This window comes from Pollicipes pollicipes, unplaced genomic scaffold (genome assembly GCF_011947565.3).
Source record: "Pollicipes pollicipes isolate AB1234 unplaced genomic scaffold, Ppol_2.1 Scaffold_2555;HRSCAF=2994_pilon_pilon_pilon, whole genome shotgun sequence".
NCBI classification, from domain to species: domain Eukaryota; kingdom Metazoa; phylum Arthropoda; class Thecostraca; order Pollicipedomorpha; family Pollicipedidae; genus Pollicipes; species Pollicipes pollicipes.
The window spans coordinates 18355335-18373108 of record NW_023596136.1 but is presented as its reverse complement, the minus strand read 5'-3'; the positions used below and the strand labels follow the sequence as shown (position 1 = coordinate 18373108).

Sequence of the window (17774 nt, the reverse complement as noted above, 5' to 3'; positions counted from 1 at the left end):
TATAATGAAATTTCGTTCAATTGGTTCATTTATCAACTTAAGTTTGATGTAGAATGCAAATGTTCATATCTGTCTGGCATTCCGTGAGGTGCACCCAGCTGCTTCTCTGCTATCCCGTCAATGTCAGCAACCACCACACGAAAGAAATTTGCCGGCATACGGATCCATGTTGAAATCGAAAATTACAATACCTTCAGCACCAGCGCTTATATTCAACAGTCACGTATGAAATGCGGATAATTATATTCCAAACCGATTTGCTTGAGCTGCCGAGACGGTTCCGTTGCCCCAGCATATAGCCCCAGTTGAGCCGATTCCAGTTGGAGCGCAGCCTCCTCACCTGGCTGTGGTGGCGCGTGGTAACGAACTGTTGGGCCAGCCTTCTGCCGTCCACCTGCCACGTGACGTCAGCAGCAGGCCGGGCGCCGCGTACGGTGCACGTGAGCACCAGCCTGGTGCCCGCCACCACCGGCTGGTGCTGGGTGGTGAGCGTCACCAGCGCCGGCGGCACTGTCGGCACCGCGTATGCAGCCGTCATCGTCAGGTCCTGTCTCTGTCACGAGACTGGCAGTGCACAGGGGATGATCAACGCACGGATCACGGTTCTAGCGGCACGTGCAGTTACGTTTGACAGTCGTCAGTGATTACCGCCCATGTCAGGCAGGTGTGGGTTTGGGCGTGGGCGGACTCGTGTCCGGGCTCATGGCCTAATTGGGACACGGACTTCGAAGATTCCATCCATCTTACACATGAATGAGGCACGGACTCAGATACAAATTTGAGAAAGCCGTAAACTGAGACTCAGACTCAGGCCTGAGCCAAAAGAACGCGGACTCCAGCTCAAAGGTTCTATACACTTGGGACTCAAAGCCAGCTTTGCCTCACATTCAATGGCCACCCACGTTTGAACGGGATATGTTCACAGCAAAGCACATGTTTGGAAGGGGATAGTTGGCTACAGGGACATTCCATCAGGCGTTCGCGTACCTGGCCGGTATGTTCGATTTGCGGGTCGGTTCGTTCCTACAGATTCCGATTTGGTTTCATTTAGTTTAATTTATTTGGATTCTACGCGGGATAGAAGTCCGCGTAAGGCTTAGCATCGGCCATTGGTACACTGTGTTGTAAACAAAGGCACACTCTTCGAGATAATAATACCAGTGGTAACTCAGATGCGCCTCACGTGCCGCCATAGTTGGACTTCAGTTAGGTCCAGTGGAGTTAGGCGTAACCGTCACAGATCACCGTGCAGGTCCAGGTGCGTGCAAGTATTTCGAACGAGTTCGTGTCAGCAAGTGTTTGCCGTGCACGCCCATGGTGGTGTTAACACAAACGCTGGTGTTTATCGTGCACGTACAGCAGGACATCAGCCATTGCGGTGTAGCCCACGTGGACGTCAGTGCTTACAGCGCACGTGCAAATTACGGTATGCGAGCTGTACCGCACGTGAACGGACGGCGACAGTGCTCATTGTGCATGTCCATGTGGACATCAGTACTCCCTATGAATGTCCGTGTGGGCGACAGTGTTAACAGTCCCGGTCCAGGTCAACATCAGCGTTTACTGTTCATGTTTCAGGTTGACATCAGTGTTTGCGGCACGTGTCCAGATAGACGTCAGTATTTACAATACACACCTATGTCGACATCATTGTTTACTGTAGATGTCCCAGGACGCCATCAATGTTTACAGTTCATACCCAGGTACACATCAGTGTTTACCGTGTATGTCTGGGTGGACATCAGCGTTTACCGGGCGTGTTTAGGTGGACATCACTGTTTACTGTCCATGCCCAGATGGGCACCAGTGTTTACCGTGCGTGTCCAGGTGGACAACAGTGCATACCGTGCATGTCCAGGTGGACATCAGTGCTTACCGTTCATGTCCAGATGGACATTGGGGTATGCCGTGCACGTACAGGTGGACATCAATGATCATCGTGTATGTCCAGGTGGACATCAGTGTTTATTGTGCATGTCCAGGTGGACACCAATGTTTACCGTGCATGTCCAGGTGGACGGTTGACCGCAGCGGCGTACGGACGGCCGCGTTGGTCGCTTGACACTCAAACCGGGCGCCCAGGTCGTGCCGACCCAGCCGAAGACGGAGCACGTTCTTCCCCACTCCCGTGCCGGCTCGCGACGTCACTTGACTAGCGACGCCTGGCGAACAACGGACGATGCTGTCAGCGGCACACTCGTCTTCTAGGGGCAAGGGCCGGGCTGGGTATCGCCACAAAACGATCAAACACCTGCATTGATCGTGCTTCCGTGGGTTAGGATTCAGACGGTCAGTATACTGTGCATTACACTTCATGAAGAGCATGATTCGCCATGGATGTTCTGCTTGTCTCCTGATAAAAGACACCTTCCAAATCGAAGTGCAGTCAACTATTTAAACCTCGAAGACCGGGGCTGGGTCGACTGGAACGCAATAAAAACTCGCTTCTAAACGAGGAGAACACGTTTGGTAATCATCGAATATGAGCACGAGGGAAGTAAAATAAAAATTGAATTGAAGGACGACGCAAAATGAGAGCGCTGAGATCAAAACGCCATTACTTACACGCGTAAAAAGTTCTAAGCATTTTTCTTGACATGGATAAAGAAAAGTGACTATAAAATTACGTTTACATTGCACAGGGACATCAGTAAAACTGCTGTATCACATGAAGCGAGCGACAAACTCGCGGTGGGTTTGGAGTTAGATCCGGGGATGATCCAGCGCTCGGCAAGTCTCGCCCTCGAGTCGAGCTCGGCCAGCGTTCTAATGTCACAAGTGCCGCGTCAACTGCCGACAGCGGCAATTTTGTCTCCTTTATATTCAGGGCTCATTTCCTGAAGGCTGCTTGCTATGCCGCACTGATGCCGAGAAAAATAGCTGTGCATACATCACACTGTACGCGCCGCGGCGGCCCGCTATGTCTACGGGTGGTCTCAACTGGATTGGAACTGGGAGGGAGGGAGAGAGAGGGAAGGAGGGGGAGAGAACTGGAACAGCCACAGGTTCACGAGATTGCCGGGCACCATTTATCGTGCAGTTTATGGTCGCCGGCAAGAGTCGCAGCAGCTGATTGGAGGCGGGCGGATGGCCACCGGATGTGCTCACCGCCCATGTCGACCGTGTTGTTCCACCACGTGACGGTGGCCGGAGGCTTCCCGCCGGGCGCCTCGCAGGTCAGGGTCAGGTTTGTGCCCTCGGCGTACGGACCAATCAGCGAGCCGTCCGTCACCTCCGCGCCGTCCTTCAATAGTATCCTCAGTGCGCCCGGCTCGGCTGTGTCACAGGAACAAGTCGCATGTTCAAACGGACGTCCAATGCATACCTGTGCTGAAAGGCGAAGCTCGCTAACTTTGTTAGCTTATTCTACAATACTCGCAGGGCGTGAGCGCACCTGACAATGAACGGACAGCGTCCTTCGGCGCGACGGTGCGTGTCTGACAATGGCGACACGATTATCAGACATGCTAGCCGCAAGCAATGTTTGTTACACACCGTGCCAACAATGAGCACACATGTATTAACCATACAGCGTGCAGGAAATGGAATGTCAATGACACGAAAACCTAAATGTATATGAAACGATGAGGAGCATTCTAGTGTGATAAGCTGAACCACTAAATTTTGCAGCATTTGGCCACGTCTCGTTGTCGTCAAAACGTCGGATGCTCTTAACACCGCATTTCAGCTGAATGACATCATTCTTATGTTCCCAACATACAATTAACCGTGGAAAGACAAAGAGAGGCCAAGAAAAAAGACAAAAAAGACAAAGAAAGACAAAGAAAAATTGAGGGACGACTTGGCAGCTCACCCGTTGTGGTGAGGTTGACAAACTGAATGACGGCGCATGACTCCCTGACCTCCAGGTATGTCAGCTCACACTTGTAGAGGCTCTCATCGTCCGCCCTCAGCGGACGGATCTCCAGCTGAGTCGTCACCGAGCCCTTCGTGTAATGGAAAAAACCTCTGGAAGTGTAAAAAGCCCAGTTGTAACGGAACGTGTTCTCCCATATAGGTCCACGGGAAAGAGAACACCCAAGACCGATGTCATACGCATACGACAGCGGATCGTTCAAGACATCTGGTCAACCTATTCCCCCGGAGATCTTTCCAGGGCATTTTATTCGGCTCCGACGCGACAAAGCTGTCATCTGCCCTGGCGGCCCACTGAATAACCTGGCGGCCCACTGAATGACCTGGCGGCTCACTGAATGACCTGGCGGCTCACTGAATGACCTAGCGGCGCACTGAAAGACCTGCCGGCGCACTGAACGACCTGGCGGTGCACTGAACGTCCCGGGGGCGCACTTAACGACCCGGCGGCGCACTGAATGACCTGACGGGCGCACTGAGTGACCTGGTGGAACGCTGAATGACCCGGCGGTGCACCGAATGATCTGGCGGCGCATTGAATGACCTGGTGGCGTACTGAACGACCTGGAACGCGGCACGCTCAACAGTCGTCACCGGGCCTGGTGGCGCACCGACTGACCTGCCCTGCAGCATGTTCTCGCCCGACTCGACGGCGGCCAGCTCTGAGAAGATGAAGACGCGCGTGTCGCCGTCACCCCGGTACCACTGGATGTTGTGGATGGGCCCGCAGAGCGTCTCGTCCACCTGGCAGGGCAGCAGGACGGACCGCCCCACCAGACCCGTCACGGCCACCTGCTGCACCCGACCTGTCACGCACGCACACGGGCACGGTCACCACAGCCGTCACACAGGAGCAGACACGTCACGACCTGTCACACATGACCGGGGCCGTCACACGACCGGTCATATCGGAGCAGCGATCATACGACCAGTCGCCTAGAGTGTCGCATGAGGCAAGGGTCACGTGACCAGGAACGTAGGCTACTGGGAGTGCTACAAACTGCCGCGCCTGTAGTCAGCCGCATTTGTCAGATGATTCCTTACGCATGGTAAGGAAGCCACCCGTCCAGCTCCGAGTCCGAGTACGAGTCCGAGTTCAGGACAAGCTGATAGGAGATTGCGTCCAATTTGAAGTCGGGGCTCTAGGGCCTTGGGTCCGAGTTCGTCAGCTTTGAAAAAAAAATCGTTTGCGATAAAGATTAGTCGATACCGGACTGTCAGGGACAGAGATCGTTGAGCACAAAAATCACAACAGGCTGTGACTAGTAAATTTAATCCAACCTGACTTAAGAGTTTTAGAACTGTTGCAAGTCGGGGAACACCTGGTGGGTAGGAATGGAAATTAGCTTCACTGCGAGGTAATTTGGTACCATTCATCATATTAAACATAAGTTCCTGTGCCATCTTGCCGACATTCAAGGGGTAATCACGATGGTTCATAATGGAAGGTTATTGGCGCCTATGACCTTCATGTCACAGAGCCACAACAACCCTGGGACGGAAACGGGAATGGGGTTCGGCTCGGCTACCACTTACTGAGTTGTTCGATACGAAACACGAGCACGTGTTGACCGACGGCCCGCACCTGGTTCTCGGGACGTGATTTCACCTGGTGGCGCAGCGGCGACCCCTTGAGTGTCAGGGCCTTGGACACGTGCCGTGCAGAATATGTATTTATGTAGCTGTCGCGGATATGGAGACAACCGGACCTTGGGCCCGCAACGGTTGATATCGCCACCGCCATGAATCACGAGGGGCATTGATCAGTGAGTACGTGGCGCTGGCTCGCCGACGCCGGCTGAAATAATCGCCGCGCAGCCTGAGTTGGAAACCAAAGGCAACCCAATAAACGGGCCGTGTACAGTGCATCATCCGTGTGTGACATTGCTCGCTGCAGTACCAGATTTATTGCTTGTAGGTAGATAGATATTACAGCATAATCAACGGAAATAGGAAACGTTCCATATGTTGTCATGAATGGACGCGGACAGGGCTGAACCGCGGTCCGTAGCGCATACCAATCCGTTGCGTAGTGCATACCAATTCGGTCCGAAGCGCATACCAATCCGGTCCGAAGTGCATACCAATCCGTCCCGTGGCGCATACCAGTCAGGTCCGTAGCGCATACCAATCCGTTCCGTAGTGCATACCAATCCGGTCCGAAGTGCATACCAATCCGTCCCGTGGCGCATACCAGTCTGGTCCGTAGGGCATACCAGTCCGGTCCGTAGGGCATACCAGTCCGGCCCGAAGCGCATACCAATCCGGTCCGTGGCGCATACCAGTCTGGTCCGTAGTGCATACCAGTCCGATCCGTAGCGCATACCAGTCCGGTCCGTAGCGCATACCAGTCCGGTCCGTAGCACATACCAGTCCGGTCCGTATCGCATACCAGTCCGGTCCGTCGCGCCAGTCCGGTCCGTAGCGCATACCAGTCCGGTCCGTAGCGCATACCAATCCGGTCCGTAGTGCATACCAGTCCGGTCCGTATCGCATACGAGTCCGGTCCGTAGCGCATACCAGTCCGGTCCGTAGCGCATACCAGTCCGGTCCGTAGCGCATACCAGTCCGGTCCGTAGCGCATACCAGTCCGGTCCGCAGCGCATACCAGTCCGGTCCGTAGCGCATACTAATCCGGTCCGTAGTGCATACCAGTCCGGTCCGCAGCGCATACCAGTCCGGTCCGTATCGGTCCTCCAAATGCTCAGCATCGGCCACCTTTGGATTACGAACCTCTACAGCTCACAAAAGTCGGCCCGTTGTGTCTGGCGTGCCCGCTCGAAGACATGTACTCAACATCGTCATTGGGTGTGATCGGGGCGCGCTTGCAGCTCCGTTTTATCTTTATTTGCGGAAGCAATTACCAACCAGCAATGTACACACAGTGGGCCATCCCTGCCCGAATAAGAAGGCGCTGGGCGCTTCGTGGTATACCTATACCACCCTATACATATCCTATAGATATCCAGCGCATGTCAGTTATGCTTTCCACTGTTCTAAGGCCTTATCTCTGCTCAATGTTAAACCTATTGCATGCGACTTCCACAGAATGGCACTTCCGGCCAAGTTCATATGCATACACATGACCAGTAACACGGCTTTTGCGGGGTGGCTCGAGTGAAGTCCTAACAGGCTTCAGTATCAAAACGTGAATGATCCCAAGACAACGGCGAATAGAGCCCGTCACCTTAAGGACTCTATGCTAACTTGCCATATAATGTTCTTGGATATGAATGTTAAATAGCGCCTATTGGATGAGCAAGCGACAGGGCCTGAGCGTTATCACTCACTCGCTCACTCAATACCACATGAGTGGGTGTTGTAACACATCGAACTTAGCGAGTGTTGTAACGAGCCGGTGACGTGAAAAGTCACCTCATGGATGGACTTCAAGAAAACAAATATAAATCCGTTTAGAGGAAAGTAATAATAAACCTATGCCCATAATATTACAAAGAAGCACAGAAAAGCTATATATACACACACATATGCATATATATATATATATATATATATATATATATATATATATCAGCCGTGGGTTTTCCCCAGTACGTAAGGCAAACATTCGATTCAAATCACAAATGTCGTGCAGAAGAACATTTAAAAAGGCATTACAGTATATATATACGTTTTACTGAAGTAGCTTATTCTATCAGGAGCATAAGGTTTTTCTGGTTTTCTGGAATATCCTTGTTCTTGGGATTGGCAGGCAGGGGTGCGGTGCCGGTAGATATGCGCATACAAATTCATAAATAGCATTAATCAAACTTTGCAATTGGTTGCACTGCTTGACCAATTCGGGGTGTCGATTGACACTAACTATACAGTCCCTGCAAAACCTGGCTTTGGGCGTGGCAAAACCCGGAGATTTGAATATAAGAAGCTTGATCTCTTTGGATGTGCTTTGTGATTCGGTGCACCCAACCAGTGTATTGCAAAAACCGAAACATTTTGACTGGATGTTGATCACAAGGAACGAGACTGGCTTCGGAAAACGTGCGGTCGAGATAGATGGAGCGGTTGAGCACTGGGGCGCCTGTATACGCTGGGCGATGCTACCGCTGTCGACAGTGCATTCGCCTGCGTGGTACGACTCGTTCCATGCTTCCATGCGCTCTGGTTGCCGAACCAACAGCAGTCCTAGAAACGCCTCAGAAGGGGGAGATCCGTGCTTTGCGCTCGAAAGTGCGTGATCGGCTGCGCACATTGCTCAAGATTTGGCCCAAACTTTTGACTGAATGGATGTTTGCGATCAGCACCCGCGCAAAAGGTGTTGATTGCGTGAACCCTGCCCCTCATCCAATCATGAAATTCCGGGAAGCTTAGTGTGCCGCACCGCTCGGCATGATCCCCCCTGCCCCTGACGTCATCTGACCTTAGCGAGGCCGCTGCCACCGGCCGCGTGTCTTCTCAATCAAGGGCATGGGCTGAGCTTCCACAGCGACCCGGGTCTAACCCGCTACGGGAGGGACAATCGTGACACAACTCAGGACGCTCTAACCAACTAGGCAACAGAGATGGACGGACTCTCATTCACCTCAACCATGCTTGTCTCGGTACGAACTGGTCTCTTTCAGCTATGGCACCAGATTGTCAACAGCTCGGACCACTTCCCGCCATTTTATTCAGTTTTTTTTTGTGTGGAAATTTCGCGTTTCCTATGCAAATCGATAGGGAAAGGCCACACCTTGTTCGAATTGCAATGCTGCAGGAAAATGACGCCCGAATGGAACGGTTGTAATCAGACAAATGCCCGTATATGTGTACAGCGTAACGTTCAAGCAATCACGTTTCATGCAGCTGGAAAAGGAACGAATCCGAGATCAGTTATTCCAAAGACACTGACCTTCGAAAGGGTGAGCAGTCGAATCGAACCGCTTGAGTTGGAAACTTTCTAAGGGTATAAAGGAAATGTTTCATACTTGAAGATTTTGAAGCAAGCATGAAATATGATGAAACAAACTTACTTGTAGTTATTGGTATGCTTTCAAGTGCAAGAGACGGCGCAAGATAACACGATCTCCCTATTAAGTTTATAAGCTCCCAATGTCATCGTTTGATTACGTCATGGAACGTTTGCATGACGTCAGAGTCGCTGCCAGATGACCGTGTCAGAATTACCACTGTAGCAGACGGACTGACTCAAATGTAGTGGTTCAATCTGCCGAGTGCTGACGTGCGCGTTGGCGCGTGTTTGCCAAACCATGTCATTGGTTTGTGCACGTTTTGGCTCTTTTTCGAAGTATTCTTGCGTGGTTGTCCATGATCTGATATACTTTACTCACATTAATACGCTTGATCATGGCACTTTTCTCATGTCATTACGTGTCTCACTTCTGTCATAACTCGTACCACTGCACGAAGCCTGTATTATATAGCACAAAACGTGACTTGTGTTCGGAACTTGCACTCAACGCATCCAAGTGGTCGGTGGTCACCTGATGGTACAATACAGTCACAGGTATCAGTCCATGACTATGACATGCGCTTGTCCGGCTGCGTGATATTCTAATAACTTCGTGAAGAGAGCCTTAGACACTGACGCCCCCCCAACAAGTGCGCCCTTGGAAGAGAGAAAACAATGTCCTCACCTGCAGGCATACTGTTTTTTCAACGTTGTCAGTTCTAATGTCAGCGTAACTACCAGTGACGAAAGGCCACCGGCTGCCTCCTGCCTATCAGCGTGCAACGATGTCTTTCACACCCTACGTGGCATCTACACAAGCAGCGTGTTGGCGAGGAAGATAATGGGCAGTATGTAGCGTATTCAAGGGTGCCTCAGTCCCATACTCCCCACTGCCCTAAGGAGGGAGGGGGGGGGGGGGGGGCGGTTTCAGGCCGATCTCTTATTGGCGGAGTTAGAAAGCCACACGGTACCCGGCAGAGTTCCCGGGGTTCCACCAACAAGTCCAACAGGCTCTGGCTGCCAAAAACCTGCATCTGCGTCTATTTTCTTCTAAATATACCATTTTGACATTTGAGTCCTTTTGAGGACATGAAAGGCCCATCTCGACGTTTTGAAAGCCCGGTTCGTTAACCAGATAGCTGTTAGCCAGATCGCTGACCTCCGTTTTTGTTTTTGTTTTAAAGAAATATGAACGATGACGAAGATAAAACAGGCTATTTTCGGAGGGACAAGGGGATTATACTGAACAAGAGCTGTACACTTCGAATGCATGCAAATCGTCTTCAATCCCATCAACGTGTAAGGTTTTTGGAAACGCCTGGCAATTTCGCTTCTTTTATGTGTTCGTTTATCTTCTCCTTTCGCGGGTTCGTAGCCATATATGAAATACCAAGCGACCAGTAAGCAGCGCATTTATGGTGAACAGTAAGCACGGTGAACACTAAGTGGTATCGTTACAGTCTCCTTTCGCTGCATCGTGACCATGTAATATGCTACTTGAAAACGGTTTAAAGCGACGAGAGGGGAGGGCGAGAGAGAGAGAGAGAGAGAGAGAGAGAGAGAGAGAGAGAGAGAGAGAGAGAGAGAGAGAGAGGGGGGGAGAGAGCAGAAAGCTCAATCATGCCTTTGGCATGTATGTAAACAGTTTGTGGTTCCACCACAGCTTCGTTGGTACTAACGCCACAGATAATAAATACGTCTGACTTAGGAAATGTGTAAACATGATTTTTTTACTGCTTTGCAACTATTATTTTTACAGAGCAGAGTGGCTGACTACAACAAATTCCGCTACATCTTGTGTAGGGCAACGTAGTAAGGAATAACGGAGCTGCTTTTTGGCAACAGTGCTCTACTATGCAGAGCCCTACCGGTCCCCGAGACAAAAAAAGTTTGCGCTCCGACCAGAGAGATAGGAACTGCAGAAGGCCGGTCAGGCCAGCCAGCGATCCCCGCCGGAGAAGCCACCGTGGCATGACACCGGCGTGCGGTCAGGCCAGCCAGCGATCCCCCGCCGGAGAAGCCACCGTGGCATGGCGCCGGCGTGCGGTCAGGCCAGCCAGCGATCCCCCGCCGGAGAAGCCACCGTGACATGGCGCCGGCGTGCGGTCAGGCCAGCCAGCGATCCCCCGCCGGAGAAGCCACCGTGGCATGGCGCCGGCGCGCGGTCAGGCCAGCCAGCGATCCCCCGCCGGAGAAGCCACCGTGGCATGGCGCCGGCGTGCAGGATGTTGTCAGTGAAATTTTGGGTGCTACTGCATCGCAGCTTGTTCCCTCTCGGCCCTCAGTTGGTTCAAAGTGTCTCATGTAAAGGGAATCCAAGGTCGTATAAAAAGGCACAGATGTAGAGCTGACACCGCGGAGAGTCGACCGGGCATCGTCAGCATCTGAGCGCACGGTTCTTTCTTTCTGAGCGCACCACCTTTCGGGTACAACGTCGGGCAGGCGGAGGTCGTTACTCAAATCTCCTACCAGACGGCTGTGAGGTACATTGCATATGGAAACGCTAGCATTCCCACGATTCGCAATCACATTACTTGGTGAGCTCTTCGGAGTTGGCATCCCGTGATAGCTGCGAGAGCCCTCCCAGTCTTGCCCTGATTGACGGTGGATTAATCATGATGCTGTGTTGCGGTGGATCGATCATGAACATGTCACGTCGCCGAACAAAAAAAAAAACTTTAAAAATCGATAAGAACTGGTCGCTGCACGATCGTCTCAGTGTCGGACTGGTCGTGGTCGGATTGATTTGAGGCTGTTTCGCACGACGTGCCGCCGCGCTGTGTCCAGAGGGTCAACGGCCACTCACACATTTCGTTGCCCAGTGGTGGAATTTTGTATCTCTTTGGGGAGCATGCCCCCCCCCCCCAAATATTGAGCTGGGCCACTCAAATGTTGGGCTGGTTCTCTCCCAGTGTTGGGCTGGGCCACCAATATTTGGCTGTGGAGCCTGATTCCCGCTACCCTATCAGTTTTTTGAAGTAAATATAATTTGAGATTATCTAGGGACTCACAATCTGGTATGAAAAATCACTTTTAACACAAAACTAAGTATCTTACGTAAAACAAAATCCGCAAAAAATGGCATTCTGTAAGTCGCTGGTCTCACAGTGAATGTGCGTGCGTCATTGGGGCTTTACGACGCTTCTGAGACAATATGGCGACGTCTGCCTCTCAGCCTGGCAGAAAGTGCGGGCAACGCGATGAATTAAACCAACAGTGAATGGTTCAACGCAAAAAAACTTGTACACATTGTGCCTGACTCGTAATACCACTGGAGTGAATGTCGTGAATGTCTGGAGCGAATATTGAAATGTTGGTGGTGGAACAGATTATTAAAATTCGTAGGCTTTTGACGCGATATTCTTTCTTAAAGAAAAACACACGACCAGCTCTCTGGAATATGAGTAGCATGCTTTGCGTCGTTAACATAAAAATATTCAAATCTGGTGCTGCATGTTTTGAGTGTCTTGAAGACGTACGACAACTACGTACATTCTAATTGGTGAATGTGACAGGAGCAATGGATAAGCAATATGAGATCTAGATATTAAAAGCAGATATATTAGATATACTGCGCCCTAGCACAGAAAGTTGTCTTGGTTCAAAATATGTGATTATTTAAACACAACATGGTAGTAGTTTGCAAAAAAAGCATATATTGCATTACGTTGCAAACAAAATGCACAAGATGTAACGCGTATGTGTTTTGTATGCAACTGCCGACACATTTTCACATTATTTTTGCATGTACAGCACCATGGAGTCATGACGCATTGGCGTTATCTCGGCTGCTCGTGATGTTGCAAGTGATTGTTCCGTTCTGAGAATCCACCTAGAAATCGCATAGATGAATCGTCCTGGTCAAGAGCTGAAGGGGACCTCTCTCCCCAGCCCGGGGTAACTGGTAATCGCTAGTCTGGCGAAACCGGGACCGGGGTACCCTAGTCGATGCGGAGGCCTTCAGAGGGTACATCATCCACGGACGCCACCCCTGATGTGGCAAGCCCTCTGACCTGGGTACATGACGTCGGATTGACCCAGGGACACGTCACTGACGCGAAAGGATTCCTTACCGGCACAGGGAGTGCAGTGCCGAACTAGCGCCAAGACACCAACTCGGCATTTCGACTTCTGGCTCTTAGCTGGGGCGGTTCGGAGAGCCCCCTCCTTCGGCCCTGCGACCTCTGACTGGCAAAGGCCACTGTCTCATTGTGAGTGCAAACTGTTGCACCATCATTTCTCCTGTCAATGGCATGAGGATCCTAACCAACCCAAGAGGCCTTTTGGCATTCGGGGTCCCGCTCCTCTCCCTATGCAGCGAATGAACCCTTGACCGATTTTGGCTTACGGACGACACGGGACATTTGTTGGGCACCGTGAGCGTATGATCAGAACAGAGGCCAGACGAATGCATGCTCTTCGGGGTTAACATGCATAGGCCCGTTCCTGCCCCAAGTTGGGAACGAGAGCCCAGGGCCGGGGCCGGCGCGGGACGGAGTGTTCGGTATTGCTTGCCGGCTGAGGTCCCTTCATCCGTCGACCTGCCCTTCGAACCTCCGATCGGACCCTTGATCGTCGTTCCCTCGGTGCTCAAAGGGCTCCATGGGACCCCGCAACCTAAAGACCTAAGGTAGGTCACGAATCCCTGTCCCATTGATAGTTGTGCCTTTGGCTCCTCTTGAAAATAAGAACAAAAATGGAAAATTGTTGTGCTCTCTGAAGTTAACGCCGCTTCAAGTTGAAAGGCTTGGAGGTCTTCGTGGTGCCCCCTTGCAGTGGGTGCCACTTCAAGATACAGGTCGTGATGCCCGAAATGAAGGCACTGGGTATCTCTTCGACGAGAGGTCCGACTTAGGATTTCGCTAAGGTGGAAGACACGGAAATTGTGTAGCCCCTGATTTTGGTGCTCTTTGAAAATTAAGACGTTGGGTCCTTGAAATAACCCGTTTGGATTTGGTGCCTGCTAGAAATAAAGGTTATGGTGTCCCGAAGTAAAAGTTTTGCCGAGCAATCGCCGAATGGGCCGATTCCGGATTTTCTCCATGGGAGGTGCGAACATTGCGGTGTCCCTGAACTTTGTTGTCACGTGAAAATGAACGTTTTGGGACCCATTGCGGTGCCCCCTGGAATTGGGTGACGGCTTAAATACTAACTGGCACTCCAAAATTAAGATTTTTGTGGTGTCTTTTTGCGTGAGCTGGCGATCCAAAATTTGGTCATGATGGAAAGCAGAGAAATAGCGGTGTCCGTTAAAGTAAGGATTTCGGGACCCTTCCATGGCCCGCTTTGACTGGCTGCCTAACTTGTTTAATTTGTTTTGTTATAGTTACAATATAATAATCAGTGTTAGCATATGTTTTGTGACAATATGTGAGGCGCGAAACAAATGTTGGTTAAATGTTTTTATGCTGCGAAATCAGGGTTCGGTGTCCCCTCGCCAAGTAAGCCGATCCCTCAGTTCGTCGAAGGAAAGCCATATATTGTACCTCCTCCTGCAGTTTGCTATATTTTTAATATAAAATGTTTTGGAACCCTTTGGATGCACCCTAGAATTGGGTGTCACTGGAAAATAAAGGTTATGACCCCGCCAAATAAAAAGAGAGCTGTTGCCACTTTGACGACCGTCGAAGAATGGACAGATCAGGAATTTCGCCACCGTGAAACGCACAGAAACACCTCTTGAAAGTAAAGGTCATGGTGCTTCGGAATAAAGATTTTGGTACACCTTACCTCAGAAATTGTTTAAGGATTTCGTTCCAGGTGAAAAGCACAACATTGCAGCACCTCTTGAGCATGGAGGTGTGTGGCAATTCGTGGTGCCCTCTGGAATTGCGTACCTCTTGAATATAAAGGTTATGGTGTCGGAAATAATGATTGTAGTGCTCCTTTACCGAGTGGGCCCCATCCGGGAATTTTTCAAACGGACAAGGCACAATGTGTCCCTGAAATTTAATGTCTTACGAAAATGATAAATTTGGGACCCCTTGTGGCGTCCTTGGAACTTGGTGCATCTTGGAAATACAAGCTATATGTTTTTGCAATGAAGTTTTGGTGTGGCCGAAGTGGGTGGCTCATGAGTGACCAGAGGGGTGATTGGGATGGCTCCATGCCTTCTCCCACTCACCCTCAGAACACATCTCTGTCTGGATTGTTTGATTACAAGCAAACTGAGATCATCAAATTTTGACTGTTTTGGAGCATTGCCACCGTGTCATTCAATAAAGCGTCTTCTTTAGCCCCAGTGGCTGGTATTTCCTGGAGGAGCCCACAGCTACCTAAGATCACTGCTCTTCCCGCAGCCTCCTGAAGCGGCATCGAAGCGGAACCATTTGTTAACATGTGCGGTGTGCACTTTGACAAGCATGTGCTATAGGCAAGTAGTGGCTGGTCCTTCTCCAGCAAATGATCCATTTCTGAACAAAGCTGGATGCAAAATTGATACCATAAATTTTCAGAGGCTTTGAGACGCCTATGAAGAAACACGACCAAAATACAAACGTCCATCTTCTGTCCCGTGCTCATCCTCAACAGATGAGCTCTTGAGGATGAGCGCGGCTCATAATATCGAGCACCGTCAACATACTCGTTGTTAAGCACTGCAATGCCGTTTAACCAGAAACCCCTGATATCTCGCAGCTCGTTCACTCTGCATAGAAACTTTGAGTTCAAAACTTCAAAAACCAGGAACTGGAGGATTTTATTTTTTGTATTGAGGCCAAATTATAAACGCAGGGTATAAAGTGCACAAAATTCGAGAGGAAATGCGTCTCGGAAATGGATGGGCAACGTTTGTTAGTTTGCCCCCTCCCCCCCAACGAAAAACTCAAAGTTCCCCCCTGTCGTTGCCCTTATACGTTTCATTGAGTGGACCTGTGCAAATCGAAGGTGGACGTATTGACCAAACGGTCATGCCATCTCGGCTCCTCACCAGACAGCACGTTAACTGAACGCAACTACAAATGCTCGTGATCTGATTGGTCATACTCGGCATGGCAAAGCGAGCCTTTCGAGCTCTTCAATGAGCACTGCTCTATAGCGTCCAGATATGGATTGTGTGGTCACCAGAATGGTGGTAACACCTGCTGTTGTACTGAGGTGTCGCAGCAGCAGCGGGGCGCAGCAGAGCCTGGCAGTGGACACCAGCACGCGCCTGAAGCACGTTTATATTTTGTAGCATGCAGCGATGACCACAAAGGCAGTGCCTGAATGACCCTTCCTCATATGTTGTGAGCTTCAGACAAGTGGAAATTCAATTTGTTGCATTGCACAACAAAAACTTGTGACATCCCTGTGGGCAAAAGTTAGCAAAACGATGAAGTTATATCCAAGACATCTTTAAACAATCTGTTTCTTATGTTTCCAATAGAGTTTTTATCCATCGGTTTTCTTATTGAGGTGCGTGACTTACTTTAACCATACTTTTCGAGTCATCATTTCGGGAAGTTACTGGGAAATAACGTTGACAGTCGCTAACTTTGATTTGCTACCTGTATTTAGTTTGAAACAAAACAATCATTCTAGTTTTCATGAGTTGCCTCAACCTCCCTCCACAGCCAATATACGGACTCGAATCGCAATGCCTACGCATTTCAATACTATCCATAAAATGCCACCCAACTGCAATTTTGGGCCTCCACTGCCATACAAGCTTGCACAGTCCACCCTGTCATCATTTCCAATTGCTTGAAAAACAACCATCCAACGCCGCGGAGAAAACACAGCGAAGGTAACAGTGGGGAAACAAAACCACTGGTGACAGGTATCCAAGCCCAGCGCAGCTAGCGCAAGTTTAAAACTCAACTGAATTAAAACGGCTCTCAGTGCAAAGCAAATGCTTGCTGAAAACAGAACACGTACACTGTGAAAATGGGTTGGGGAAGTCAAAGGTTTCGCTGTCGAAGCAAAGAGGATGCTAAGCGGCTCTGCGCCGCCGCAGTTACACGTCCCACGGGAGAGAGCGGAAGCATGACGAACAATGATTACAAATTGCACACCAGATGGGGGTAAGGAGTCGGATTTTATTTATTCTGTCTACCTAGCGTTTTCTTGGGCACGAAATGAGACCGATTTTTAGGTCGATCCATCCATTTGCCGATTTAATGCCTAAAAGTCCTCACCAATGCGGAACCATCCGAACAGTATATACAATCTCATCTACAGTATCGAGGCCAACGTTGTTACCCTTAACAGATCGAGAAAATGCATCAAAAGTGCCTATGTTGAGTACATTCAGCTTAAACAAGACAAATGCTTCAGGTCCTTTTTCAGAAAACCATGACCGAAAGCAAGACCGTGACCCGGGAACCAGAGCTCTGGAATATCGTGCCATTAGACCATGCGAGCTCGCGTATTACGTCCATTATATATATCTTCACAAATCATTGGTGTATCCGAAAATGAATAATTCATTTAGACCTAAGGTTTGATATATGATGCTTGCCCAACATAACCCATATATGCTTGATCGTGCCGGATGTTCAGTACCTGCTGGTTTGTTGAAAGTCGACCATTTTTAACCCCACAACTCACAGCTCACTGTCTAAAATTCTGGACCTCAATACATTTTCTTATTTGCAGCATGTATAAAACAAATCATTATTTGAAGGGGATCTCTGAGTTGCAGCTTGTGGGACCTAGTTCTAGTGAAACCGAATGTTCCACCACTGCTCGTCACGCATCTCGAGTGATAAAGCATCAAAAGACACGCCTGAAGTTCTCCTCAGCAGTGTCAGTTGCACCTCTCGTCAAAAACTGTGCACTAGATGTGAAGCCGGAACATTTCCAGGGTTCGTCCTGAGCAGGCGACAGTGGCATCCGAACTGACCCCAGACGAGCCCCAGACCAGACCTCGGTGGTAAAATCCTTCGTCCCTCCCAGTCAGCTCCGAGAATTAAAGAATGCTAGACGTGGCTCAAGGATGAAAGGCGTACAACTTTTGTGCAGGTTGTTTGCACACAACTTTTAGCATACGATAGTCGCATTATAATTT

General features: G+C 50.1%; 1 protein-coding gene across 1 annotated transcript in view; it reads right to left on the bottom strand.

Moving 5' to 3' along the window:
- The window catches only part of LOC119098691 (hemicentin-2), a 61085-nt gene that overhangs the window by 20966 nt on the left and 22345 nt on the right, over window positions 1-17774 (bottom strand). Inside the window, exons 2-6 of the mRNA XM_037221683.1 lie at window positions 4496-4682; window positions 3815-3969; window positions 3109-3276; window positions 2001-2162; window positions 341-510 (exon numbers count right to left, since the gene is read on the bottom strand). Coding sequence (XP_037077578.1) covers window positions 341-510; window positions 2001-2162; window positions 3109-3276; window positions 3815-3969; window positions 4496-4682 — 842 coding nt within the window. The remainder of the gene's footprint in view (window positions 1-340; window positions 511-2000; window positions 2163-3108; window positions 3277-3814; window positions 3970-4495; window positions 4683-17774) is intronic.